The sequence below is a fragment of the Anthonomus grandis genome, chromosome 17 (genome assembly GCF_022605725.1).
Source record: "Anthonomus grandis grandis chromosome 17, icAntGran1.3, whole genome shotgun sequence".
Taxonomy (NCBI): domain Eukaryota; kingdom Metazoa; phylum Arthropoda; class Insecta; order Coleoptera; family Curculionidae; genus Anthonomus; species Anthonomus grandis.
In genome coordinates, this window is record NC_065562.1 from 15,708,087 (window position 1) to 15,734,268 (window position 26,182).

A 26,182-nucleotide genomic window follows, 5' to 3' on the forward strand; every position below is an offset into this window, starting at 1 on the left:
ATGTCATTTGAATTTTTCGAGGTAACCATGGATTTTTTTGCTTCTTCCAAGTGTTTTCAAGTTGTTTCTTAATACAATTCCAGATATTTTTAATTGGTTTATATAAGTTTTTTCATGAATGATGATAACTTTGAATTAACAGGTTATCCAAGCAGTTCCAAAGACGTAACGATTTTTTTTGAATTAATTAAGTACAAAAATTACCTGTTTTTTCTAAGCTACTTTAGCAGGCCGTTAAATCTATAAATAAAATAATTTTTAAATAATTTTAAGTTAATCCTGATTTACTCGAAAAATTCATTAATTACCAAAAACTTGAGAAAAAAGTTAAGATCAATAAAGAGGGGTGGTAAGAAATTCCCTATGCCCTATTGCCTATTCCCTGGAACAACAGCTTTGCTTATTCCAGAAAACAGGAAAGACTTGTTTCAACCACTTACCAAAGGAAAGCATGTATAAGCTACCTGGAAAAAACAAAACAATTTCCTTGGGTGCCTGGAAATTACTAAAAATAAGTTGAATTGCCTGGAAAATATTGTAGGCCATTAAAGCCATTTTTTGCAGTAATTTTAAAAATTCTTTTAGATTTTAGGGATTTCTAGGGATTGATTTGTTCATGTACTCAAGAATTTTTTCGTGTTTTTTTACAGGCATTTCCAGACTCTTTTTTTAATGTAGTTAGTTATTTCTCTAGGCAATTAAGGTTATTTTTGCTACTTGATGAATTTATCAATTTTTCCAGGGGTCCAAACAAATTTTAGTTTTATTTAGGCCCTTAATTTTTTAATACTAAAATTAATTTAAGTATTTTCTTGTAATTTTTAGGAAGCTTTCTTCCTTTTTTTAATATTTTCCACTCAGTTACAATAATTTTCAGGCAACCAAGGATAATTTTCTTTTTTTTTACAGGCAGCTATCTCTTAAAACTAGTAATGCAAAAATTTCATGGTTTTATTTTTTTGTTTGTTTTTTCATGCAGTTGAAAAGATCTTTTTATTTTATTTGTAAGCTCCTCAGGGTAATTTTCAAAATATTTCCAGGCAGTATGAGAAAATCAAAATTTTCCTTCTTTTAAAGGAGGTTCAAGTCATTTTTCCAGGCACACAAGGATTGCGTTTTGTTTTTCCAGGCTGCTGAATTTATTAACTGTTTTTTTTTCAAACGTAGTTAAGTAGTTTTTGTTTTTTTCCAGAAATTCCAAAATTTCTGTTTTTTTTTAGACGGGAAAGGTTATATTTTTTATTTTTTTCAAGATAGTTAAGATAATTTTTGTACATTTTTAAGCCCGGAAAAGTCACTTCCGCTTTTTTTAAAGATTTTTTTAAATTTTTTCTGAAAATTGAGAAAAGTATTCGTTTTTTCTAGGCAGTTGAAAATAATTGTTGTGGTTTTTTCCAGGCAGTCAGTCATCGTAAAAATTAATTTAACTAACTTTAAAAGCCAATTATTACAACTGTCTGGTAATCAGTTTGACACTTGCCTGGAAAAATGTCTTGTTAAGCCAAAACATAATTTTTTAAAGTTCTGGAACATTTTAAAACTTAACTACTTTTAAAAGAAAAAAATTACTTGCCTCGACGAAACAAAACAGTTTTCTTGGATGCCTGGAAATAACTGTAAGTCTTTAAAAGAAAATATTTAGTTGTCTGAAAAATGTTTTTTTTTTAAATATATTTCAGGCCACTAAAGTCATTTTAATTCTTCCAGACATCCATGGATTTTGTTTGTTTTTTCAAGATGTTTTTTAATACAGTTCAAATTATTTCTATTTATTTCCAGGCATTAACAGCAATTTATCCAAGCACTTCCAGAGATCCAAAGATTTTTTGTGACTTAATCGATTTTGCCAGAAAATTCATGTTAAAAACAAAATAATTTTTGAGCCACTTAAAATCAATCCGGATTTACTTTAAAAAATCGTTAACTATCTAAATACTTATTAACTGCATAGTTAAAAATTAAAGATGAAGTAAGAGTAGCCCCTACCTATCTGGTATAATTGCTTGCTTTTTCAGGACCTACTTGAAAAAGGAAGATAATTTCCTTGGCTGTCTGAAAATTGCTAAAATAATTAGGGAATTGCCTGGAAAATATTTTAGGTCAATAAAATAATTTCTTATTTAAGTTGTTGAAGTTTTGTCAAGTAGTTACAGTAAATTTAATAATTATTTCCGGGATAAAAGTAAGTTTTCAATTAGCCAAGAATCTTTCTGTGCTTTTGCCAGGCAGTTTTAGGCTCTTTTTTTAATATAATTTGTTGTTTTCTAAGCTATTAAGGCACTACTACTAGCAATTTATTAATTTTTCCAGGCACTCGTAATAATTTTGTAATTTTTTTCAGGGATTAAATACAATTTAAAAAAAATCCAAAGATCTAAGAAAGTGTCACTAAATTTTTTAAGTAAAAAATTAAATAAAGGTATTTTGTAAATTTTTTCATGGCAATTGAGTCTTTTTCAGACAGCCATTTTAAAAATTTTTTTAAGGTACTTTTTTATTTGTAATTAATTTCTCCTTATTCCAGGTACTTATAGCAGTAATTATATTATTTAATAATTTCTTCCAGGAACAGTTATAATAATATTGTAAATTCTTTTAAGGATTAAATTATTTTTAAAATTTTTCCAGGCAGCCAAGGCAGTTCCAAATTATTTTGATTTTTTTCGGGCACTAGGAAGCAACAATTAATTAATTTTTCAGGCAGTTAAATCATTTTCACATAGCCAAGGAATTTTTGTTATTTTTTCCAGTTGGTTCAAATTTTTTTAAGGTACTTTTTTATTCGTAACTAATTTCTCCTTATTCCAGGTGCTTATAGCAGTAATTATATTATTTAATAAATTCTTCCAGGAACAGTTGTAATAATATTGTAAATTCTTTTAAGGATTAAATAATTTTTTTATTTTTTCCAGGCAGCCAAGACAGTTCCAAATTATTTTGATTTTTTTCAGGCACTAGGAAGCAACAATTCTATTCATAAATAATTTTCCAGGCAGCTAAATCATTTTCACATAGCCAAGGAATTTTTGTTATTTTTTCCAGTTGGTTCAAATTTTTTTAAGGAACTTTTAAACATTTTCCAGGCAGTTAAAATCATTTCTTATTTAACTCAAGTAATGAAAGACATTTTTTGATTATTTGAGGCAGTCAAGTAAATTCTAATTCAATTTAAGTGCGTGGTTATTTTTTTAAATATTTTTTAGTGAAACTTTTGTGGGACAGATTAGAGTGAGTTTTTAATTTTTCCAGGCTCTGTATTCTTGGCATTTGTATTTTTCTTGGGTTATAAAAGACTTTCTTGACTTCTTCCATAGTCACCTCTGACAGTAATTTATCAATTTTCCAAGAAGCTTCAATGATTTCTGCTAGGGATTACAATATATTTCCCTAAATATTTCCAGATGCTTGTTTCCTTAAATTTAAACGGTATTTTTCAGTAAACCCTAATTTACTTAAGTACCTTAAAAATATGCCATTATCTACCTAAATACTTAAACATTCTACACATACACACACATTATCCGTGTATATTCTACACGAATAAATTTCAAAAAAACAAAACAATTTTAATTGTTTTCGTACATAGCAAAATGTCTTTCGGACATAAAACGATAATAAACCTTAATAGTTGCGTTAAACTTTTATTACCCGTTTAAACTGGAAAATACCGGTTGGTTCCACAGTTCAGATTTTTTTATTTTTAAACATAACCATAAAATTGTAAAATGATAATTGTTTTGTCTATTTATGGGTTGTTTGTCTACGAAAGGTGAGAAATGAGTTTTTGCGTAGGAAAGATCTTATAAAGCGTGTGTATATCTCTTATTTTTTTCGAACTTTTGCATTATACTTCGTGTATTAAAGAAAGACAAACTGCATGGAAATTTCAAAAAGCAAAATGAAATAAATCAAAAAACTTTCTTATTTTTTAAATGATTTGACGATGTCTTAAAAGCGAAACGTGGCACCTCAAAAACGAGTTTAATATATGGTCGAAAATATTTAAATTTAAATGACGGAAAAATTTTAAAAATATGAAATTTTTTTAAAGTTGGAGTAAGAATGAGTGCTTACTTTAAAAGCAAATATCTCAAAAACGAGCAAAGGTAATCTGATGAAACAAAAATTGTGATATTAAGAAAATAATTCACTATAAACGTTCTTTAACACCCAATTTGATTAAAATAATATTTTAGGAACTATTGCACTTTTTATGTTGTGATGCCCCAAATAATTTTTTTTCTCTAAAAATGACGAACTTAATTCCAAAATATCAATTTTCCCGTACAAAACCCAATATACCAAACAAACCCCGGAAAATGCGAGATATTCAGCGATATTAGTGAAGCCGTATAGTGTTTCAGTGAAACAAGGGATCCATCCGAGCGCATTTCGAATTTCCAACGGTGAACCAGCTCCATGAAATTCAATATCCGGACTTCGAGGTATTTTATTATTTTCGAATATTCCAGTTGAAACCACCGAAATTCCGCGCTAATATTAAATTAATTTATTTATTTACTATTAAGATCGGTTTTATAATTAAATCGTATTTTCGCTCCCGTTATGTTAATATGGAAACCGCAAAATTTAAATCACGGAACGCCGCAAATTTCCATTTTCCCTTGTGGCGGGTAGGAGTGATTTCGCGGGTGTCTTTTTATTATAAATGAGATTTACCCTTCAGGTCTGTCAACTGGAAATCGGATTAAATTATTTCTTATCGGCAGAAATAATAGTTTTCCAGTGGAATATTTTATCCAGGAATAGCGTGGGACTGTCTATTATTAGATCTGCAAGAACTATATTTACCAAGAAACTTCTTGAAACTTGGAGTTTAGTTTTTTAGTCCAGTTTTATCTCATTTTGCCTGTTAACCCTCTGCTTTTTTCCCTAATATTGTCAATTTTACTTTAAATATCTTGTGACAGAAAAAACGGATAAACCATTAGTTTTAATTGGCGAATAGTAATTTGGCAAACAAAAAACCCTAATAAAAGAGCGTATTACGTATTTTAATTAGAGGAGCAGTTCATTAAAACTTACATAGCAATGTAATTAATTTAAAAAAATAACTGGTTCAAGTCGATCCAAAGAGGATCAGTTTCATAATTTAGGTTACTAGTCCTTTTAATCTCAAATATCTCAAAAACTAGTAGAGGTACTCTTATGCAATAAAAATTATAATATTAAGAACTATATATTAAGAAAATGCAAAAATAATTTTTTTAGACATATTTTCACCCAATCCAGGCAGTTGAGGAGCAACAAAAGTTTAACTACTTGTTTATATGTCTCAATTGCCTGGACAAAATTGTAATTTTATTTATTCCAGAAAATTGATTAAACCATAATTTCAAATACCATCGTACTAAAAATCTCGAAGCTAAATCATCCAGCATAAAAGCGTCTCTTTACGAAGTTAATTTACACGTTTATTAACGGTTTTCCTACAGAGTAGTTAGCTTTCTTGGTGCGTTTCTTTAATTTATTTATTGTTGTCATACTGTATTTACATTTTTGCATTATTCTTTTTAGTATTAAATTCCTCATCTTGAACTTGCTGCCTTATAAAGTGCCTACTACTTTCAAACTCGAAAATATGAGAAACTAGTAGAAATATTCTAAGGAAATCAACATTGTTATAATGAGAAAAGTATGCACTCTAAGAGTATTTTATTTAAGACACTAATATTTAAGGTCTGAATCGATTTAGGCAATATTTAAAGGCATTTTGATTTTTTCATGTGGTGATGTCCAAATGAATAAGTTTGTTCTATAAGGAGTAGACACTCCATCAAGCTCAAATATCTTAAAAACTAGTGCAGGTTCTTTCGTAGATTCTTATGCAACAAAAAACATAATATTAAAAAAAGTATGCACTATAATGTCTTTTAAGATCCAGATTAAAAATTATTTATTCGAGCATCTTGGATGCCTCCGACCCCCTTAATTTATTTAGTGTGATTTTCCAAATGTCTCAAAAACTTCAAATTTTAAGCTAAACTATCCAGGATAAAAAGCGCTTCTTTACGAAGTTAATTTACACGTTTATTAACGGTTTTCCTACAGAGTTGTTAGCTTTCTTGGGGCGTTTCTTTAATTTATTTATTGTTCTCATACTGTATTAAGAATTTTAATTTATTCTTTTTAGTATTAAATTCATAAACTTAAACTTGTTACTCTATAAAGTGCCTACTACTTTCAAACTCAAATATATCAGAAACTAGTAGAAATATTCTAACGAAATAAAAATTGTAATAATAAGAAAAGTATGCACTGTAGTGTCATCTAAGATTCACATTGATATAAAATCTATTTATCCAAGCCTTTGACCCTGATGCCTCTAATTCATTTCATTTATTTATTTACTATTCTTGCCTTTGTTCTTTGATAGACTCAAAGTGAAAAATCCTTGATTTTCCTTAGATCTCCAGTTAATTCTCATGTATTATCAACTGATGTTTAATGTTCTCCAATACAGGCCATGTGATAGTGAGATTCTTATTAATCACTATATAATCATCCTCTATTGGGAAGAAAATGTTGCGCATCTAAAAAAAATCTCCACGCATATGCTATAAAAAATTAACTTCTGGTGCTTAAATGTAAATTGCCCTCTTTGATATTTGACTCAAATTTTCTTTGAAAACCATCGATCTATGACCTTTCCAGATAATTTTGTATTCCAAGAACTCTGGAAAAGTCTCTTGGATGCCTCTGATCTGCCTAATTTATTTATATTCTATTCGTGCCTTTGCCTGTCCTTAAACCACTGAGGGAAAACTCGCCAAAAAAACTGGATCCAGAAAAGAGAACGAATAAGGAAAAGTACTTTAACTTTCTTCATTTTAGTATACTCGAATTTTGTTATTTTTTGTCTTTTTGTTTATATATTGGATTTTTGACTCTATTGTATCTTTATATTTAGATTCCGCTTTATTAATAACTATATGCTTACAATAATAAAGCGTATTTAACTTTGACTTGTAGGTTTGTAGGTTTGTTCTATAGGGTGCCTACACTTTCAAACTCAAATATCTGAAAAACTAGTAGAGGTATTTATATGCAATAAAAAGTATAGCATTAAAAAAAGTATGTATATTTTTTATTAACACTAACCTTACCCCCCCCACCCACCCCACCCAACTCACCAGTAAAAAATTGTTTTCAAAAATCATTGTTTTCCAAAATAATACGCATGAATAACAGCTGGTTTCGTCGTTAATATCTAATCTAATAACACAGTTTGATTTTTTAAATTTGATATAATTATAAATGTATTTTAATAAATATCTAATATAAAAACAGTGCTATTAGATTGGACATTATGGACGAAAAACGGTGATTTTTCAAAAGAATTTCTTATTGGGCAAATGTTTGGGGTGGGTGGGGGGGTAAGGGTTGTGTTGATGAAAAAGAATGTTTTTGCAGAAAATATACATTCAATATTTAATTTAATATCACTGTTTGTTTAAATTTAATATAATTATATATATAAATATTTGATATGAAAACAGCATTATTAGATTGGATAATATGCATGAAAAACAGTGATTTTTCAGAAGAATTTCATCAAATATTTGAGTTAAAAACTAGATATGTAATTCTAGTGTCAATTTTTTTTAACAGAATTATATATGATATACGTATATTTTACAGTTTAATAAATATACCTTATAAAATATAATATATATTTAATTAATAATAAATATATATTAAGTAACAAATATATATTTAACGATAATATTATATGATGTGTTGCTTGGGTTGGCACCTATCTAATCATTTGCACTAAAATATATTTTTATAATTTATTACATTCTTGAAATATATTTAAGATTATGAATTATTTTAATTAAATGCGGCAACCTTTGGCATCCTATTTCTTAGGAACTAAGAAATAGGATGCCAACTTTTTGAAGAACTTTTTTTCTAATATTATCTGATTAAATATGGAAATTTGTGTGTTACAAACTTTAAATAAATAGTTTTTACATATATTTAGTTTCCTTTCAATTTAGTTTATTGCATATAATTGTAAGAAGACAGTGTAAACTATAGAGTAGCTAAGATATGTTTTTTTCATTTATTGGCACCCTAAGCCAACTATAGAGTTATATTCTTCAAAACTATACTACTAAAGTTGGCACCCTTTAAAGGTTTATTTATTTTTTAAAATATTTTCCACTTCAACATATTGTAAATAAAAATTATTAACAATTGTAAAAACGTTATATTTAAATTAAAATTACTTAATTAAATAAAAATACTGTTCCTAAACAAGCTGTATTAAGGTTATTAAAAGACTCGACTGTTAATGCTATCAGCGTCTGTCGAATATTTCCATGGAATGCGAAGAAATGAAGAGACCAAACTTAAATATAAACGAAAACCTAAGTCTTTTTAAAAAATATTTCTAAATATTTTATAGATACAGAAATTAATAGCAAAGATATATTTTCAGAATATTTTATGATTTTCTCAAATAATAACGATCTAACGTATACTGAGGTATCTCTTCCTGCCTATAATAATTAACGAGCATCTAAAATATAAATTTTCCCAGTAAAAAAATTTATTCGGCTATCCCTGCAGATTTAGAAGGACAAGAAACCGTGAAAATCGATAACTTTTTGCATATTGATTTTTTTAGGCGCTGATGTCCAAAAAAATACGTTCGCTCTATAAGGTGCCTTCACACTCAAATATCTCAAAAACTAATTGAGATATTTTTATGCAATAAAAAGCATGATCTTAAGAAAGGGATGTGCGACAAATAATATGTTAGGTTGAAATTGATTAAAATAATATTTTAGGACGATTTGATTTTTTTGTGTGGTGATCCGAAAAAATAAACTCGCTCTATAAGGAGCTTCCTCCTTTCAAACTCAAATATCTCGAAAACTATTAAAGCTATTTTAACGAAACAAAAAGCATTTTATTAAGAAACCTTCATACGAATAAAATTAACCCCTTTTACTATATGGTTTCACCTTAACACCACGCCACTCCAAACACCAGATCAATCAACTTCAAAACCTACGCGCGAGCACATTAATAAAATGGCATTTCCAAAATACAAATAAATAAAAAAAATCAACAACAAACAAACATTATTAACGATAAAAGCATCGACGGTGGTGCGTGTGTTTCAATGTATAAAAAGGAAATCGTGACGTGAAATCCGAAACCGAACGCGCCCGGACTGTTTTCCTCGAAACCGCTCCGTACGTACTGGAGGAGTGGGATGTCGTCCTGCTGCAGCAGCAGGATAACCAGGCAAAACGGCAGCAGTAGCACCGAACGAAACGAACACACGCACATGGAACAGGAGGGAATAAATGATTTTTGTTGAGGCAGGACTGACAGCAGGAGGAGGAAAAATGCTCCTGTAGATAGTACGCGAGGGCGTGAGCTGCATCAGATGCATATGCACCGGTTTCCGTTGAGTTTAATTGAGTTTTAAGGTGATTTTAGTTAGTTACCATGTACAGGATAACTTAGTTTTGGGTAGGAAAGTTTTACTGCAATGTATTCATGTAATGTGGTTCAATTTATGCAAGAGGCATCTTTTCCTTTCCTATAAAATAAGGTTTTTTTTTTCAACATTTTTTTTTTGTGATATACTCAAAAATTTTTGAGTATATCACATACGATTTCTTTATTACCATCATGAAAATATTATTTTTCTTATAAGAAGACAAGGAAAAATGCTTCTGTAAATAGTACGCAAAGGCGTCAGCTGCATCAAATAAATACACAGTTCCCATTGAGTTTAATTGAGTTTTAAGGTGATTTTAGTAAGTTACCATGTACAGAATAACTTAGTTTTCTATAGGAAAGTTTTATTGCAATGTATTTATGTAATTTGAATTATTGTATGCAAGAGGCGTCTTTTCCTTTAGGAATAAACTGGCTTTTTATTTTAAAAATTTGGAAAAACAGACTTTTTGGATTCTTGACTATATTGCATACGATTTCTTCACTACCATCATCATGTCATGGGACACTCTTAATTATGCTGGTTTGCTAATTATTAATTGGACTAAAAAAAGAACAATAAAAAAATATAATAAATGTGCTTAGGCAAGAAAATCTATTTTTTTAAATTAATTTAAGATTTTTAATTGATATTAAAATTTTAGTTAAATAATTAATTAAAGCATGTTATTTTGATTAAAAATAAAGTTCAAATTCAATTAATTAAAATAGGTCTGGCTTACCAATTATTTGTTTATATAAGTTCCCACCTAGAAGATTAATTGAAATCAATTTAAATAATAAAAAGAAAACACATATGTGCAAAAAAACTAACCTGAATTAATTAATTAAACTGGTTTTATTAATTGATAATACAAGGCAAATATAAGACTGTTATTAAATTAACTAGAGACGGCTGCTTTATAATTTTTCTGTCTTGATTAATTTTTGTTTAAGATTGGCTTAATATATTAAATTTTTAATTTGGCTTAATGTATTAAATTTGGCTGCTATAATTTACTTATGTCATATGAAACTAAATAATTAAATTAATTAAAATTGAAAAAAAACTGCAATATTAATTTTGCTAATTTGCTTATCATTAATTGGATTTAAAAAATATTTATATTATATATATTTTCAGAATTTTGTTAATTGATTAAAAAATTATTTAATTAAAGGGCCTTCATATAAACTTTTAATAAAGACATTAATTAATTAAAGAAAAACTGGTTTAATTAAGACTTGATTAAGTTTTCAAATTTCAATCAAATAAAATTGGGTTTATACATATTTGCATACAAATTTAAGTTATTTTAATGGACTTAAATGATAATTTAGTTAAATTAATTAAAGACAGCAGGATTTCAACTTAGACTTATTTAATTTAAGGGCTTATTTTAGTTTAATTATTTAAAAAAAAGTCCAATTTTAATTAACATTTTCTTAGATAATAATAAAATAATTCATTAAGACTCTTTCGCTTATTAAGAAATTAATTTAAATATTCATTAAATTACAAATACCTAAAAGAACGGTACAAACAAATAAAAATTAAATTAAATTAAAAAAATTGGATGTAAAAAAATATTTAAATAATAATTTAAAATTTAAGGTTTAATTAATTTAAAACAATACTTGATTAAATTCTAAAATTTAGAAAATTATAAAGTCGGATTTGTAAGCGGTTGCATACAAATTTAACTTATTTTAATTAGTTTAAATTCAATTTTAATTAAATTAATAAAACACCCTTAATTTTCTACTCAAGAAATATACTATTATATTAATAAAAATTAAATTAATTAATAATTAATTAGTACGCGAGGACGTGAGCTGCATCAGATGCATATGCATCTTACAAACAAATGTTGAAAATGTTGAAAACAATTCAAATTTAAGTCAATTTAATGACTTTAAATCTTAATTTAATTAAATTGATTTAAGACAGTAAAATTTCAACTTGGACTTTAGTGCTTATTTTAGTTTAATAATTTTAGAAAAGAGTTTTTTTTAGTTAATAATTAAATAACTTATCAAGACTCTTTCACTTATTAAGAAATTAATTTTAATATTAATTGAATTACAAATACCTAAAAAAACGGTACAAACAAACAAAAATTAAATTAAATTAAAAAAATTGGATGTAAAAAAATATTTAAATAATAATTTAAAATTTAAGGTTTAATTAATTTAAAATAATACTTGATTAAATTCTAAAATTTAGAAAATTATAAAATCGGTTTTGTAGGTGTTTGCATACAAATTTAACTTATTTTAATTAGTTTAAATTAAGATTTAATTAAATTAATTAAACACCGTAGATTTTCAACTTAGGGATTATACTATGAAAATAAAATTAATTTTAATTATTATTTTTTTCAAACGCATTTTAAATGTGGAACATTATTCACACAACTTTATATTTTTTTAATTATCAATAAAATCTGAATTAAATAATTTTATTCAAACACTATTTTAATTAAATAAAAATATTAAATACCTTCTAATTAATTTTTTATATAAGGTATGCTTTCCATCCATTTGGTCTCCAGGGCTTTTTAATTAATTATTAAAGAAGAAACTTAATTTTAATTACGCCTCTTAAAACAAAATTTAGAAATATAACTTAAAAATAAATTAACTTTTTTAATTAATAATAAAATACGCAATAAATAATTAATTAAGGCGGTTTCACGTAACCTCCTAATCCTTCTAATTCAGAAATTAATTTAAATTTTAAAAATATTTAATTTCTAGATACAACAAACAAAAATTAAACGAAAAAAATAGACAGATGTAGGAAAAAAACATTAATGGATTAAATACCAATTAAATAAAAATATTAAATAAATTCAAATTAATTAATTAAGTACAGTAGGACCTCCAATAGCATAATATCCAATATCGAATTACACTAAATTCATTATTTTATTTAAATTATTATTTTAAGCACATTTTTTTTAATTACAATTAAGCTTTTTAATAGATAATAAAATTTTAAATAAGTAGTTAATTAAAAGGCATTTATACAAGCTATTAATAAAAATACATTAATTAATTAATGTTAATCAAACTAAACGAATAAATCAAAATCTGTAGATACCCGTCAATTAAATTCTAACCAAGCTTTTTTAAACTAAAAATTAAATTAAACTTAAATTAATTAAAATGGGCCTGGTTTACCAATTAACTGTTCATATAAGTTTTATTTCTTAAAATGAAAAGACTACTAAATTAATTAATTAAACTGGTTTAATTAGTTGAAAACCCAAAACTTGATTAAATTTTAAGGTTTTTAAAAATGGGATTTATAGACGTTTGCATACAACTTTAAGTTGTTTTAATTAATTTAAGTGAAATTATAATTAAAATAATTAAAGCAGTAGATTTCTCACTTTGCCTCTAGGGATTAAGTTGCTATAATTATTAAAAAATGAATATTTTTAAATATTTTTTTTAAACGAAATTTAAATATAAGACCATAACCATACAAATTTAAACTTCTTTAATTAATAATAAAATTTATTAATAATTAATGAAGACACTTCCACGTAAGCTCCTAATTAAGAAATAAAAAAAAATTAATTGGTGCAAACCTTTAAATATTGCATACGATAAACGAAAACTAAATTTTAAAAAAAATAGGGAAATGTAAGAAAAAAATAGTAAGAAACAGTATTTTAATTAAATGCTAATTAATTAAAAAAAAACTATTTAGTTCGTACCCAATATAGTTTATACTAGAAAAAATAATTAAATTAAGTTAATCCAAATTGCAATCAATGCAGACATAAAAATCTAATTAAGTAAACTAGAAACAGCTGTTTTATCACTCATCTCTCTAAATTAATTAATTAATATGTTTAGGCTTATTAATCATCTTTTTAAACTAATCAGCATTCTTTTACATTTAATGCATGCTGTCCATTAAAACCTTACACTGAAATCATCTGATCAAAAAAAGAATTATTGCCATGACGTATTTATGATGTATGTGACGACAATAATTTAATTTTTAATTAATTTAATGGCTGTGACAACCTTAATCTAGCAGGGAGGTCCGAAAATTAATACTAGATATATTTTAATAAAAATTTAATTAATATATTTGTCTTGGAAGGCTTAACCTTTACTAAGGGCAAACGTAAGAAAACCCTCGATTTCCTCCCTCGAATTATTTTTTTTAAATTGTATTAAGACATATTAGATGATATTTAATAATAGGGATGCACTCCACTGGATCCCAAGGCTATAGGGAAACTCGTTAGGTTTCTTAAGGGGCATACAGACAACTCTTATAAGGCCGTACTTGAGGACCACTTGACCTGGTTGCCAGTCAGCAAACTTTTCCTATATGCTGGTTTTTTCTAGTTGAGTTTCACTCATTTTATGTAAAGGAGAATTTAAATGAGAAAATTAAAAGTTTTTTTTTTGACAGTGTCATTATTACTATGCTCATTATTATAAGGAAATCGCCTGTAATGCAAAGAAGTATAAGCAGATGAATTGTTAATCACAAGAGTGATTCATTTTAACTCATTCACTTATAAAAAGTGTGATTTTTTGCATCTTAATCATGTTTAATATTTTTCACAACAATGATATTAATCGTTTAACAACTCAAACTTTTGACAGTAATTTTTGTTTATTCATTTAGTAAATTAAACTATTTATTACTGCAGAAGTTCTAGCCTACAAATCGTTTTGAAATGTATACGATTTTTATCTTATTATTAATATTCATCCCAGAAGTAATTTTTGTTTAAATTTCTTGACCTAAAACCTTTGCAATTTATTTCTCAATTAGCAGCATATACCCTATTTATAAGATAATCGAGTCTAGAACAGTAAACGAATACGTTTTCTTTTGACAAGGTTAAGTAATAAATTGCTTGTGTCAGTAGTGATTCTTAAAGTGCGTTCACCAGAATTGGTAACAGAAAATTCCTTAATTGGCATTTTTTTATCTGAACAATGATTACAAAATGTGATATTAATATATACTCGCCAGCACAAAATTCCGCCACCCTGAAATATTGGCCAAGTTTGATGTTTTATAAATTTTTTATTTTTTATCAGATTCTCACGATTTTGCCATCAGTTTTTAGATACATTTGTTGTGATTTTTTTAAATCATTTTGTAAAGTAGCATTTTTCAATTAGGCTATATTATACAGGAGTAAGCCAAACTGTTGTTTTTTGTCGTAATTTCAAAAGACCCTGTAGGAAAATTAAGGTGGATAATTCTAGTTACATACTGTTCCTTGTAATCTTTGATGTATTCTAAACATTTAGATTTTTGATTGATTCCATTATCTCATTTCTGCTGCGAGCTGCAAATTTTTTATTAAAACGCTGATTTGAAGCGTATTTTTATTAGGAGAAACAAACACTAGGTATATCATAAAGTTAATAAAAAAAACAATTTTAATAGCGTGTATTGTATTATATTATAAAGATAAATGATGGACACTGAAGTGTGACGAATCTTATACGAAATACTGTATTTAAATCGATAGTGAACTATTTTATTTTGTAAAAATATTATGCAATATAAGACTTGTAAAATATTTTAAGAATTAAATATTATATAGTTGCTCCTAATTCCGTATATTCTTCTTGTCTTTAAAAATATTGATCCTAACTGTGATTCTCTGTTCCGCCTCTGAGTAGGTCATCATGTATCGCACAATATTCATCCTCCCTCCCTATACGAGAGGGTTGACCTATTAAGTTTAATTATGCAGCTACATGCCGTTGTCCCACATCCCTTAACAATCTTATGACAAGATGCCCTTAGAACTTCTTAGGACACGGAAAAAATCTATATTATGGCGAAGGCCTTTCCTGATATTTTGGCGAAGGCGTGTAATTTATTTATATTTATATAGCAACTAATGGTGGTTTTCTGCTATACTACTTTAAGCTGAAAGCATAATGAGTGATGGCTTCAAAAATATGTGAAAACATGCAAAACAAAAAAAAAACTCAAAATGATGCCAACTGATGTGCCTAAAAACCGTGCACAAACTATAGATTTATTTTCTTTTAAAACGGTACATACGATCTGTCCAAAATGTTTTCAGTCTCCTTGAATCTGAAAAGCACAAGGGATGTTTTAGATTGTCTCTTAAAAAATCAATAATTGAATAGATTTTCAAAATGATCGATATAAAGTTTCTTAACATGCCCACAAGGTGGCCCAGTTTAACATCATCAGATATCGATTCAAATTTGGAGTGTCCCGATAATGATTTTCGAATGTTATTATCACGATAATTTTCGCCACACTCATGAAATTGATTAAATTGTTGTTTTTTTTGCGGTTAAAAGTTTATAAGCGCTTAATAATTGCGAACGTTATAGAGATTTTTATCGCTACTTAATTTATATCAGGACGTCACTAAGTTAATTGGGACAACGAGCGCATTAGTGGTTAAAAAAATATATTTTTTAATATTACTTTAATAAAAGAATCTTTTTTTTTGAGGTCAGTTCCACTATTGCGTTCATTAAGACAGTTGAGGTTTTCATTTACCTTTCGCTAGCAATCGACGAATTCCTAGACATCGATTTCGGCGACATCTCAAAGTCACTATCGGACCGATACAGGAAACTCTCCCTCCTTTGGGGCAAATTTTGGAGAACCAGCCCCGCGGAGGGTGAGGCACTGCCGTCCAAGGGGCTACGGCCTGGGCTAGCCCCATTTTCAACGTCGAAACTGGAAAAGAACACGTGGATTTATACACAGTTTATGGAATCATAACAGTCTTAATAAAAAGAGTAAACAGTTCGGTTGTATAATTTTTTATTATTATAATGTGTGATAATTTAAATTGTTTAGTTTGTTTGCTTTTTGTTTATTGGTTTATTTAGATAGGGAAAGTGGCATTCGTATGCTGATTTGTCACGTTAGTTGGTGGCTAGAGGAAATTTTTATTCTATTTTTTAAATAACCCACTCTGTATATTTTTTAGGGGAAAATGTTATAGACCTTTCTAATAGAGAATTTAAAAGTACGTTTATTTTGTGTTTTGTTAAATTTGCATAGAATTAGGTTTTAAGGAAATTAAGAGTTGAGATTAAGTCATATTATTTTTTTTCATTTAAAACTGAGTTAATATTTTTTTTTGGGTTGTTTGGCGTTTTACACAAAAACCTTTAGGTTATGTATGAAAAGTAAGACTATAGGTTTTTTATCACCTTTAATTTTCTTAAAAAGCATTTTTCTTTCAGGCAATTATTTTTTGCAAAAAAAAAACGTTTTTCATTAACCCCACCCTTACCCCCCCACCCACCCCTCACAACTTACCAGTAAGAAATTGGTTTAAAAAATCATTGTTTTCCAAAATAATAGGCATTAATAACAGCTGGATTCGTCATTAATATCTAATCTAATAACACAGTTTCTTTAGTTAATTTTGTTATAATTATTTATACGTATATTAAAAAGTATTTAATACAAAAACAGTGTTTTTAGATTGGATATTATGGACGAAAAACAGTGATTTTTTAAAAGAATTTTTTACTGGGCAAATATTTGGGGTGGGTGGGGGGTTAAGGGTTGCGTTGATGAAAAACAATGTTTTTGCAGAAAATATATATTCAATATTTAATTTAATTACACTGTTTATTTAAATTGGATATAATTTTATATATAAATATTTAGTACAAAAGCAGCGTTATTAGATTGGATACTATGGTTAAAAAACAGTGATTTTTCAGAAGAATTTCATCAAATTTTTGAGGTGTAGTAATTGAATTTAAACTAGATACATAAATCTCGTGTCAATTTTTTTTAAATGCCGAATCTTTCTTCTTTAAACGACTAACCCTGTATATGCTAAGGTAAAAATTAACAGAGTCTTTCTAGTAGAAAATTTAAAAATACGTTAACTTTATCTCTTGTAAAATTTTCTTAGAACCATTTTTTAAGTAGTTATTAAGGAAATTAGAAATGTGAGGTTAGGTCACGCAATTCTTCTTTTCCATAACTCAATAAATATTAATCCTACGAAAAAATTGTTTAAATGAAAAAATATCGTTTTTTGATTTTCTACAAGAAAGCTTATTTAATTTTTTTGCTACAAAATATATTGTTTTAGATATTTAAGAAATAAAGCTTTTTTTTTAAATAACTCACTCTGTATACATTTTAGCGGAAAAGCTCTTAAAACCTTTTTGATAGAAAATTGAAAAACACGTTTATCTTGTATCTTGTGAAATTTTTTTAAAACCATTTTTTAAGGAGTTATTAAAAATAAAAAAAAAATAAAAACAATAAAATAAACTTTATTGTATGACATAAAATAAGAATACCATACAAAGGTGTAAAGTACCGCTACGCGTATTTTAATAACCACCGTGCTTAAATATCTAAACCTAAAACTAAGACTGCTAATATTCCTACCTATTTATTCATACATATGTATATATTCATTAAAATAATTATGTGTCACAATAAATTATTTGATATATTGCTCTCCCTTATATAGTCCTTAACTTTATGCTTAAAAATAGTGTGACTTACTTCCTTAAAACTCACAGGCAAGATATTATAAGTATAGATCCCTGTGTAGGCAAAACAAGATTTAAAAAATTCAGTGCGATGCTGAGGAATAGAAAAAATATTTTTATGGCGAATATCTACTGAATGGGCATCTCCACGGCCCATCAAAAACTCCGACAAATACTCGTAAGCAAGCTCTTTGAGATTTTTTACTTTATATACTAGACTGCTAAAATTTGCAAATCTTCTCTCTGCCATATTTAAAGTATAAATTTCTGAAATATGCTGACTAACATGATCCCTGCGTGAAAGATCTTTAGTAAACCGCACACATGAATTTTGTATTTTTTGAATTTTATATTTGTTAATTTCAGTTAGGAATGAACCGTATACAATATTAAGGTAGGCAGGTATACTAAGTACTAGGCTTTCAGTAAGAATTTTTTTACTAATTAGGGGTAAGACATTTTTGAATTCATACAGAATTTTGAGTTTGTGATATGATTTTTGACAAACGTGAGTTACATGAGCATCAAATTGCAACCTGCAATCCATGTGCAAACCAAGGTTTTTTACTTGATTAGTCCAATTAATTTCAGAATCGTTAATTTTAAGTTTTACAGCTGTGGCAGTTTCTAAGTTTATCTCACTTTTAGAAAAGAATATAGCCTGTGTTTTTTTAAAATTAATAAATAAGGAGTTTTGACTAGCCCAAAGAGAGATACGCTCCAAGTCATCATTAATGAAGGTTAAAGCAGTGGACAACTCATTAGCCGGGCTTGAACTATAGATTTGTAAATCGTCTGCATACATATGGTATTTACAGTGTTTTATGTGTTGAATCAAATCTGATGTAAAAAGTGTAAATAAAAGTGGCCCCAGGATAGAGCCCTGAGGCACACCCCTGCCCACAACCCTCCAGCTTGAGATGCTCACTGCTCCCTCAGCATCTGTAATTCTTACTGCCTGTTCCCTATTTCCCAGATAGCTGCCAAACCATCCATTAGCCTTTAGGTTATAATGATTTAATTTAGCTACTAAAAGATCAGTGTTTAAAGTATCAAAAGCTTTGGTCATGTCAATGAGCACTGTTGGGCAACAGTGACCATTATCAAAGGACCTTGCGATATCACTAGTTATTTTCAACAAGGCCGTGGCACAACTGTAGTTAGCCCTAAATCCCGACTGATATTTAGGTATTATACATTTAGGAAGATAATCTAGTATTTGGGTATTTTACAATTTTTTACATTATTTTGGATGGAGTTGGCAGTATACTAATTGACCGTAATTCACCCACAGAAGTTGGGCTGGATACTTTAGGAACAGGCATTATGAGAGTCCTTTTCCAGATATCAGGAACAACGCCAGCCATGAAAGACGAGTTTATAATATTAACAAGGGTCTAGAGAGGCCTAGACACGTCGAAATACAAGATTTTAACATGCGTATAGAAACTCCGTCTATCCCAACCGCACCGCTCCCAACACTGTTCAAGGCCCTAAGCACCTCAAGTTCTGTTACAAGTCTAAATGTAAATGGATCAGAATTTATAGATGAGCTGAGAAAATCATTTAAAAGAACATGATCAACCTGTGCAGCAGGTGTACTATCTATAAAATAATTATTTATTATATTTGGTTCTTTAATGCTACTTGGAATGGGAGTAAATTCATTATTAATAATTCTCCAATTAGCAACTTTTTTCCAAAAATCTGTACTAGAACCTTGACATTTATTTATTTTATTGGAAAAATATGCCTTCTTTTCTAATTTTATAGCCTTATTGATATCATTTTTTAGATCAATATAAGTTCTACTAGAAGCAGTTTTTACTGAGATATATTTTTTAAAGGCTTTATGTTTCATTTCAATAATTTTTTTTAGATTATGGGTTAGCCATGGTGGACTGGTACTTCCAGAGTTTCTCAGCTTTAATGGACAAAACATTTCAAACAAATCTAATAGTTTAGAATTAAGTATTTCCACTTTAGTATTAACATCGTCAGTCTTATATAACTCACGCCAATCTAGATGCTCTAAATAATATTTAAATTCTTTAGAGTTAGTCAGTGTAAAATCTCTTTTATATTTCATAGTCTTAATCTGCTTCAGTTTATCACATTTTATAATACAGAATACAGCCTCATGATCTGTCTGTATTGGATCACAGGGTATCACACCATAATCCTTGACTAGGTTAATATTATTTACAAAGATGAGGTCGATTAGAGATTCACTATTTAGTGTTATTCTAGTAGGCTTATCAATAATTTGAGTCAAATTAAAAGTCGTAAAAATATTATATAAAAATTTACATTCTACAGTGGTGCTATTTAAAATATTAATATTAAAATCTCCTGTACATATAAAGACGTCACAGGTACAAATCACTTCTCGAATTAAGTCATGCAAGTATTCTAATTCAGAGTATGCCACTGCTGGTGGCCTATAAACTGCTCCCGCAGTTATGTTTTGCCCCTCATGCTTAAAACTTATCCAAAGATGGTGAATGCCATATCCTGAGTAAGGCAGATCAATAAGAGTTGTTTTTAATTTATTAGTTACATAAATTGCGACACCACCTCCCCTACCCTCCCTGTCTTTTCTATATAACTTGAAATTTTTTATTGAAAAAGATTTAGAAAGGAGTTTATTGCTAAGCCATGTTTCAGAGACTGTAATTATATCATACTTAGATTTTTCTATAAAGTGCCTAATATCTGAAAATTTATTACATAAAGACCAGGGATTTATATGAACTATATTTAATTTGTGCTTACAATTAGGTATGGCTGGGTGAGGGTCAGCTTCTTTGGGCAGTGATGGAGTGGGGATTCCTAGAACTATTTTCTGCGTTGGTATTGGCTTCTCCTGTGAAAATTTCCACTGGTAGGTGGTTTAGCTTTATGAGAAGCCACTGAGCTTTGTGTCCTAAAACGATCCACTTAGCAGCCATCCGGACAAAAGCTCTGAAAGGTATGTTATTTCAAGCTCTTCAGGTATTCCAAGTTTAAGTGCAGCGCTATTTGGGTTTTTATACTTTGACTGAAGTTTTATACACTGATAAACACCAGCATATTTTGGGTTTAGGACTGCAATTATATCTTGGGGACTATAGTTGGAGAGATAAATCCAAGTTAATTTAGCTATTCTCTCACCAATATCTTTATTTGCCACGCGTAACTTCGGTTGCTCTGGGCCTGTGCATATCTTTCCAGATGATGCATCGGATAGGTTAGTCTTGCTACTAGGTGGATTTCTACTAACTTGTGTGTCTTTTTGTTTTGGCACATCATCATTGACAAATATAAGCTTATTCATTTTAGTATTTTGGGCCTCGAGCAGTTTGGATGTTGGAGTTGGCCTTTTAGGTATCTATGATGCATAATTTGTTTGATTTTGATGTTCCAGATTCTTGGTTGTATCATTTTTGTCAATTGGCTCACTTATTTGTGTGTGCTGCTTCCCTATGTTGTTTAGATTGGCAGAAATTAGGGAAATAGAAACTTTTATTTCACTCAAAGACTGATCTACAGTGGTAGTGAAAGTCTTAAAACAATTTTCAAGTTTCTGATTTTCAGAGAAATTGTTGCCTCCACCGATCACAATCGAATTTTCCTCCAAAGCTTTGGTTTTATCAGTTGACTTCAAAATTTGAAGAGTTTCAGTTGCTTCCATAACAGACTTTTTGTTTTTGTTAACTTCGCCTTTTAAGGATTCAACTTCAGCCTCTAGATGTGCAATTTTCCCATTAAGAAGCGGCAACTTTTTTACTAAGAGCCTACAATCTGTGCAGATATGAAGCAAAACACGACTTACTGATGGGATAACTCGGATCTCCGAATCCATAGCAACTGAACAGTTTCTACACACCACTTGCTCGCAGATGTCACATGGATATCCGAAAAGTGTATTTTTGTCCTCTTTTAAAATGCAATTCGCATTACATTTAAAACACTTTGACATGTCAGTATAAATAATGAAACAAACAATGAAACTGGAACGCAGCTATGATCTCAAAATGTAAACATAAAAGATGGCGAAGGACAATTACAGATAAAAACTTTTGTTTATTAGGTTAAAATGTACGTTTTTCGATGAAATAAACACTCACAGGGAGTAAAAGCTGTTAACAACCCTATACACACTATTTTCTATAATTATTTTGAAGTAATTTTATAAAAAATATGAGAAAACTTAGGCGCGTTTACTGGTACGTTGTATTGCGACTACGTTCGCAAATGAATCTTAAATAATTTAAAGCAAATTTAAAGCAAATTAAAAATTTGAGGTTATGTCAGGCAATCTTTCTTTTTTTCCATAACTCATTAAATATTAATCCTACGCAAAAATTTAAAAAATAAAAAAATATAGTTTTCTACAAGCATGATTATATGAACTTTTTGCTAAGATATATACAGGGTGAGATATTAAACAAAATCAAGTTAATTTTTGAAATAACTCACCTTGTATATATATGAGCCAAAAAGTTTATATTACCTTTCTGATAGAAAATTAAAAATTACGTTTATTTTATATCTTGTAAAATTTTCTTAGAACCATTTTTTAAGGAGTTATTAAAAAAATTAAAATGTGAGATTAGGTCATACAATTTTTCTTTTTGATATAACTCACTAAATAATAGTCCTATGCAAAAACTTCTTTAATAAAAAAGAATCGATTTTTGATTTTCTACAAGAAAGCTTTAATAAACTTTTTCGTCAAAAATACGGTATTGAAAAAATAAAGATAATTCTAGCAATAACGTCAAAACTTTTGACCCATTTTGATATATTTGTCCCAAAATTAAAATACTTTTTATTTAGGATTATTTTGTGCACAAATTCAAAATAAATGAACTACAACTCGACGTCTCGTCTTTATACTTGTACCATCAATTTTGTTTTTTAATATGAATTATTTTATTTTAATTTCTGAAACCGTTAAAATATTTTTTAAAATATTAAATTTTTAAGATAAACTATATTTCTCAGATTTCAACGGTCCAAAGGGAATTTTCAAAAACTTTCAAGCAGATGAAAGTTAAATTCTTATTTACTACATCCAGATAGTTAAAATATATTTTTTGTTTGTTCCAGGCACTTAAAGCTATTTCTTAAATTATTATTGTTTTATCAAATCGCTTTTTTAATTTCACATAATTCAACTGCCTGGGCGAAATGTTGGATGAAAAATGCTTATATTTTTTTGACTTCACATTGCTATAGACTCAAACAGAAAAAATAATAAGCATAATTTATAATAAAATAAAAAAAATATAAATAAATTACTTCTCAAACCTATTAAACGGATCCAAAATATAATCCGATTCCTGTGAGATGCAGGCGGAATGTCTCCTAGGCACCGACACCCTCATCTTCCTATACTTATTAATATGCATCCCCAATTTCGGGAATGTCCCTTGAAAGTTCCCTTGAGACATTGTCACTCGAATCCCACTCAAAAATATCACATCGTATCATTTAAAACTATAATAAAATTTACAACATTTCCGACATCCACGGTCGCACATTTTACTTCGAATTACACTATTTTAAACTAGTTTTCTGACCGTAAAAATTAAGTAAACAAATCGACGTAATTGTGATGTAAAGAAAACACACACACACACACGAACGGTTTTTCTCTTATAGCGGGAAAACTGATGGAAATCGAGAGAGAGAAAGAGAGAGAAACACACGAGGTTTTCACGAGGCTGCGTGACGGTTTCCACCGGCTGCTGTGACATCAAACATTACTAAAAGACTATAAAAACTTTTATTGTTAGATAAGATATTTGAAAAAAATGATAGATGTAATCTGAGACAGTGGCGTAACTAATTAAAAGTGTCTGTTTCATATATAAAAGGTGCGTTTTTTATACTATAGGTATCAAGGAAGTAATCATTTTTTAATGTCTTAAATGTCTCACCCAGTAAGTGGTTTAGATTTGATAAAACTATTGAGTTGCTCACTATTGCTTACGTTGATTGAAATGTTGCTTTACAGTAATTTTTTTATCGTGATTTATTGATTTTTAGGTTATCTGATTAAAATGATTAGACGTGCATATTAACATAAAAATTATCAAGAATTCTTATAATAGTATACACCTTGTGAAGTTGGTACCTTGTAAGAACGCTGACTTTTTCGTTAATTTTTATGCAATACTCACATTAATTTCCACACGAACCTTTTTCAAGCTGTATATGTTTTTGAATACAAGTTTTTTTTTCAAACAAGTAGAAATTATTAAAAATTACTGCAAAAATATGAAGAAATTGGAAAAAAACTCCCTGGAAGACATATGAACTTGACATACACGAAACCTTATTTTCAATCACTAGAAATAGTAAAAAATGACTCCGAAAGTCTAAAAAAAAATATTTTAAGTCTCTGAATGAAAACTGATTTATTTTTGCTATATCCGAAAGTCACAGAAAATTATATGAAATGCCTGGAAAGCATGCAAAATGGCTCCAAAGGTCTGGAAAAAACAACAAAAAAAACATTAAAATATATGGAGAATAGTATGGAGAACGTATATGGAGAATCAACAATGTCAATCCAATGTTCTGTAATGCAAAACAGATTTATACGAGGGAAGCTGGTTATATAAGAGGAATAAGTATACCAGTATGGCAAATTTCTTTCTTGAGTGCAACAGAAATTCGTATCGAAAAAGTAGCTTCCCAATTTTCCCTTAATTAGGCAAATTAACTAATTCTAAGTTAACTAAATGCTGCTGTTATATAATAAGAAAATCCCATTATACAGAATTAAAAAAAAATTATAATATTACATTTTTTGCATAGAACTTGTGCTTACCGAGTTATGAGAAAAAGAAGATTTGGGTGACGTAACCGCAATTTTTTAATTTCCATAATAACTTCCTAATAACTGGTTTAAGGAAAATAAATGCAAAAAAATTTTTTTATAAAAAAGCTCCTGTAAGTTTTTTGCTAAAATATATATAATGTGAATTATTTAAAAAAATTATATTATTTCTCAAATATCTTACTCTGTATATTTTTTTAGGAGAAAACGCATACAAGCTTTCTTATACAGAATTAAGAAATAATTTTTTTTATTAATACATTTCTTGCATAGGAGGAACGCTTACTGAAAAAAAACGGGTAACCTAACCTCAATCTTTTAATTTTCTTGATAACTCCCTTATAGCTGATTTAAGACAAATTTCATAAGAAAGAAAATAAATGCAATTTTTAATTGTCTATCAAAAAGCTTCTATAAGTCTTTTGCTAAAATCGATACAGAGTGAGTTATTTTAAAAATTAATATTATTTCTTAAATATCTCATTATGTATATTTCTTAACGAAATTTTTTTAAAAACATCTTTCTACAAAATCAAAAAACACACGTTTTTTATTTTGACATTTTTTGTATCGTACTTATATTTAACCAGTTATTTTAAAATTTAACTTTATTTCTCAAATACTTCACCCTGTATATTTTTTAACAAAAAAATTTATAAAATTTTTCTTATTCAAAATCAAAAATATAATTTTATTACACGTTGAACGCCACGTGCTCACCGAAGGTCATCATTAAAATCAGGCAGGGGACCTCGTGGTCACGGGTGGACAGTTCTTGTGTCGCTTGTCAGGACCAACATTTGTTATTTAGTTTTATCGATATTTTGGACTTGGTATGACCTTAGAGTAATTATTTTTGATAAATATTTTCTTATTATGGTATCTTTTTTTCATGATCCACCGCTGGTCACTTGGTCCTAGAATGTAATTTTACATCTTGGGACCAAGTGTTCATCGGTGGGCATACTGCTTTTTTTACCGTTTTTTTATTTTAATTTTATGTTTTTGTTTTACAAATAAATTATTTGTTACAGAATTAATTAAAAATGGCTGGAAGACGCTTAACAGATGCTGAAATTGCCGCTGAATTAGAAAATTTGACTGATGAGGAAATAATAACAGGATTTTCGGATGATTCAATCAATGATCGAGATTTTGAGCCGGAGGAGAGCAGCTCTGATTCAGAATCTGATACTGAAGATGGAGGAAATAATTCGGATGATGTTGTTCCTTTAGCGAATCTTATAAATGGCCGGAGATGGAAGCCTGTAAATGGAGACCGTTTAACATTCGATACATTTCCGAACAATACAGGAGTAAATCCCGCCATAGCTGTTGAGTTAGCTG

General features: G+C 28.3%; 1 protein-coding gene across 10 annotated transcripts in view; it reads right to left on the minus strand.

The window, feature by feature from the left end:
- Nucleotides 1-26,182, minus strand: part of LOC126746405 (cAMP-specific 3',5'-cyclic phosphodiesterase) — a 415,679-nt gene that overhangs the window by 125,564 nt on the left and 263,933 nt on the right. For 7 of the 10 annotated variants that reach the window (XM_050454656.1, XM_050454655.1, XM_050454654.1 and 4 more), the window contains 2 exons: nt 16,025-16,207; nt 15,551-15,583 (listed from right to left, as the gene is read on the minus strand). In XM_050454656.1, the coding sequence (XP_050310613.1) occupies nt 15,551-15,583; nt 16,025-16,207 (216 nt within the window). Of the gene's footprint in view, nt 1-15,550; nt 15,584-16,024; nt 16,208-23,289; nt 23,314-26,182 lie in introns of those variants that run through there. The other 3 variants (XM_050454651.1, XM_050454650.1, XM_050454647.1) reach the window with 3 other exon arrangements.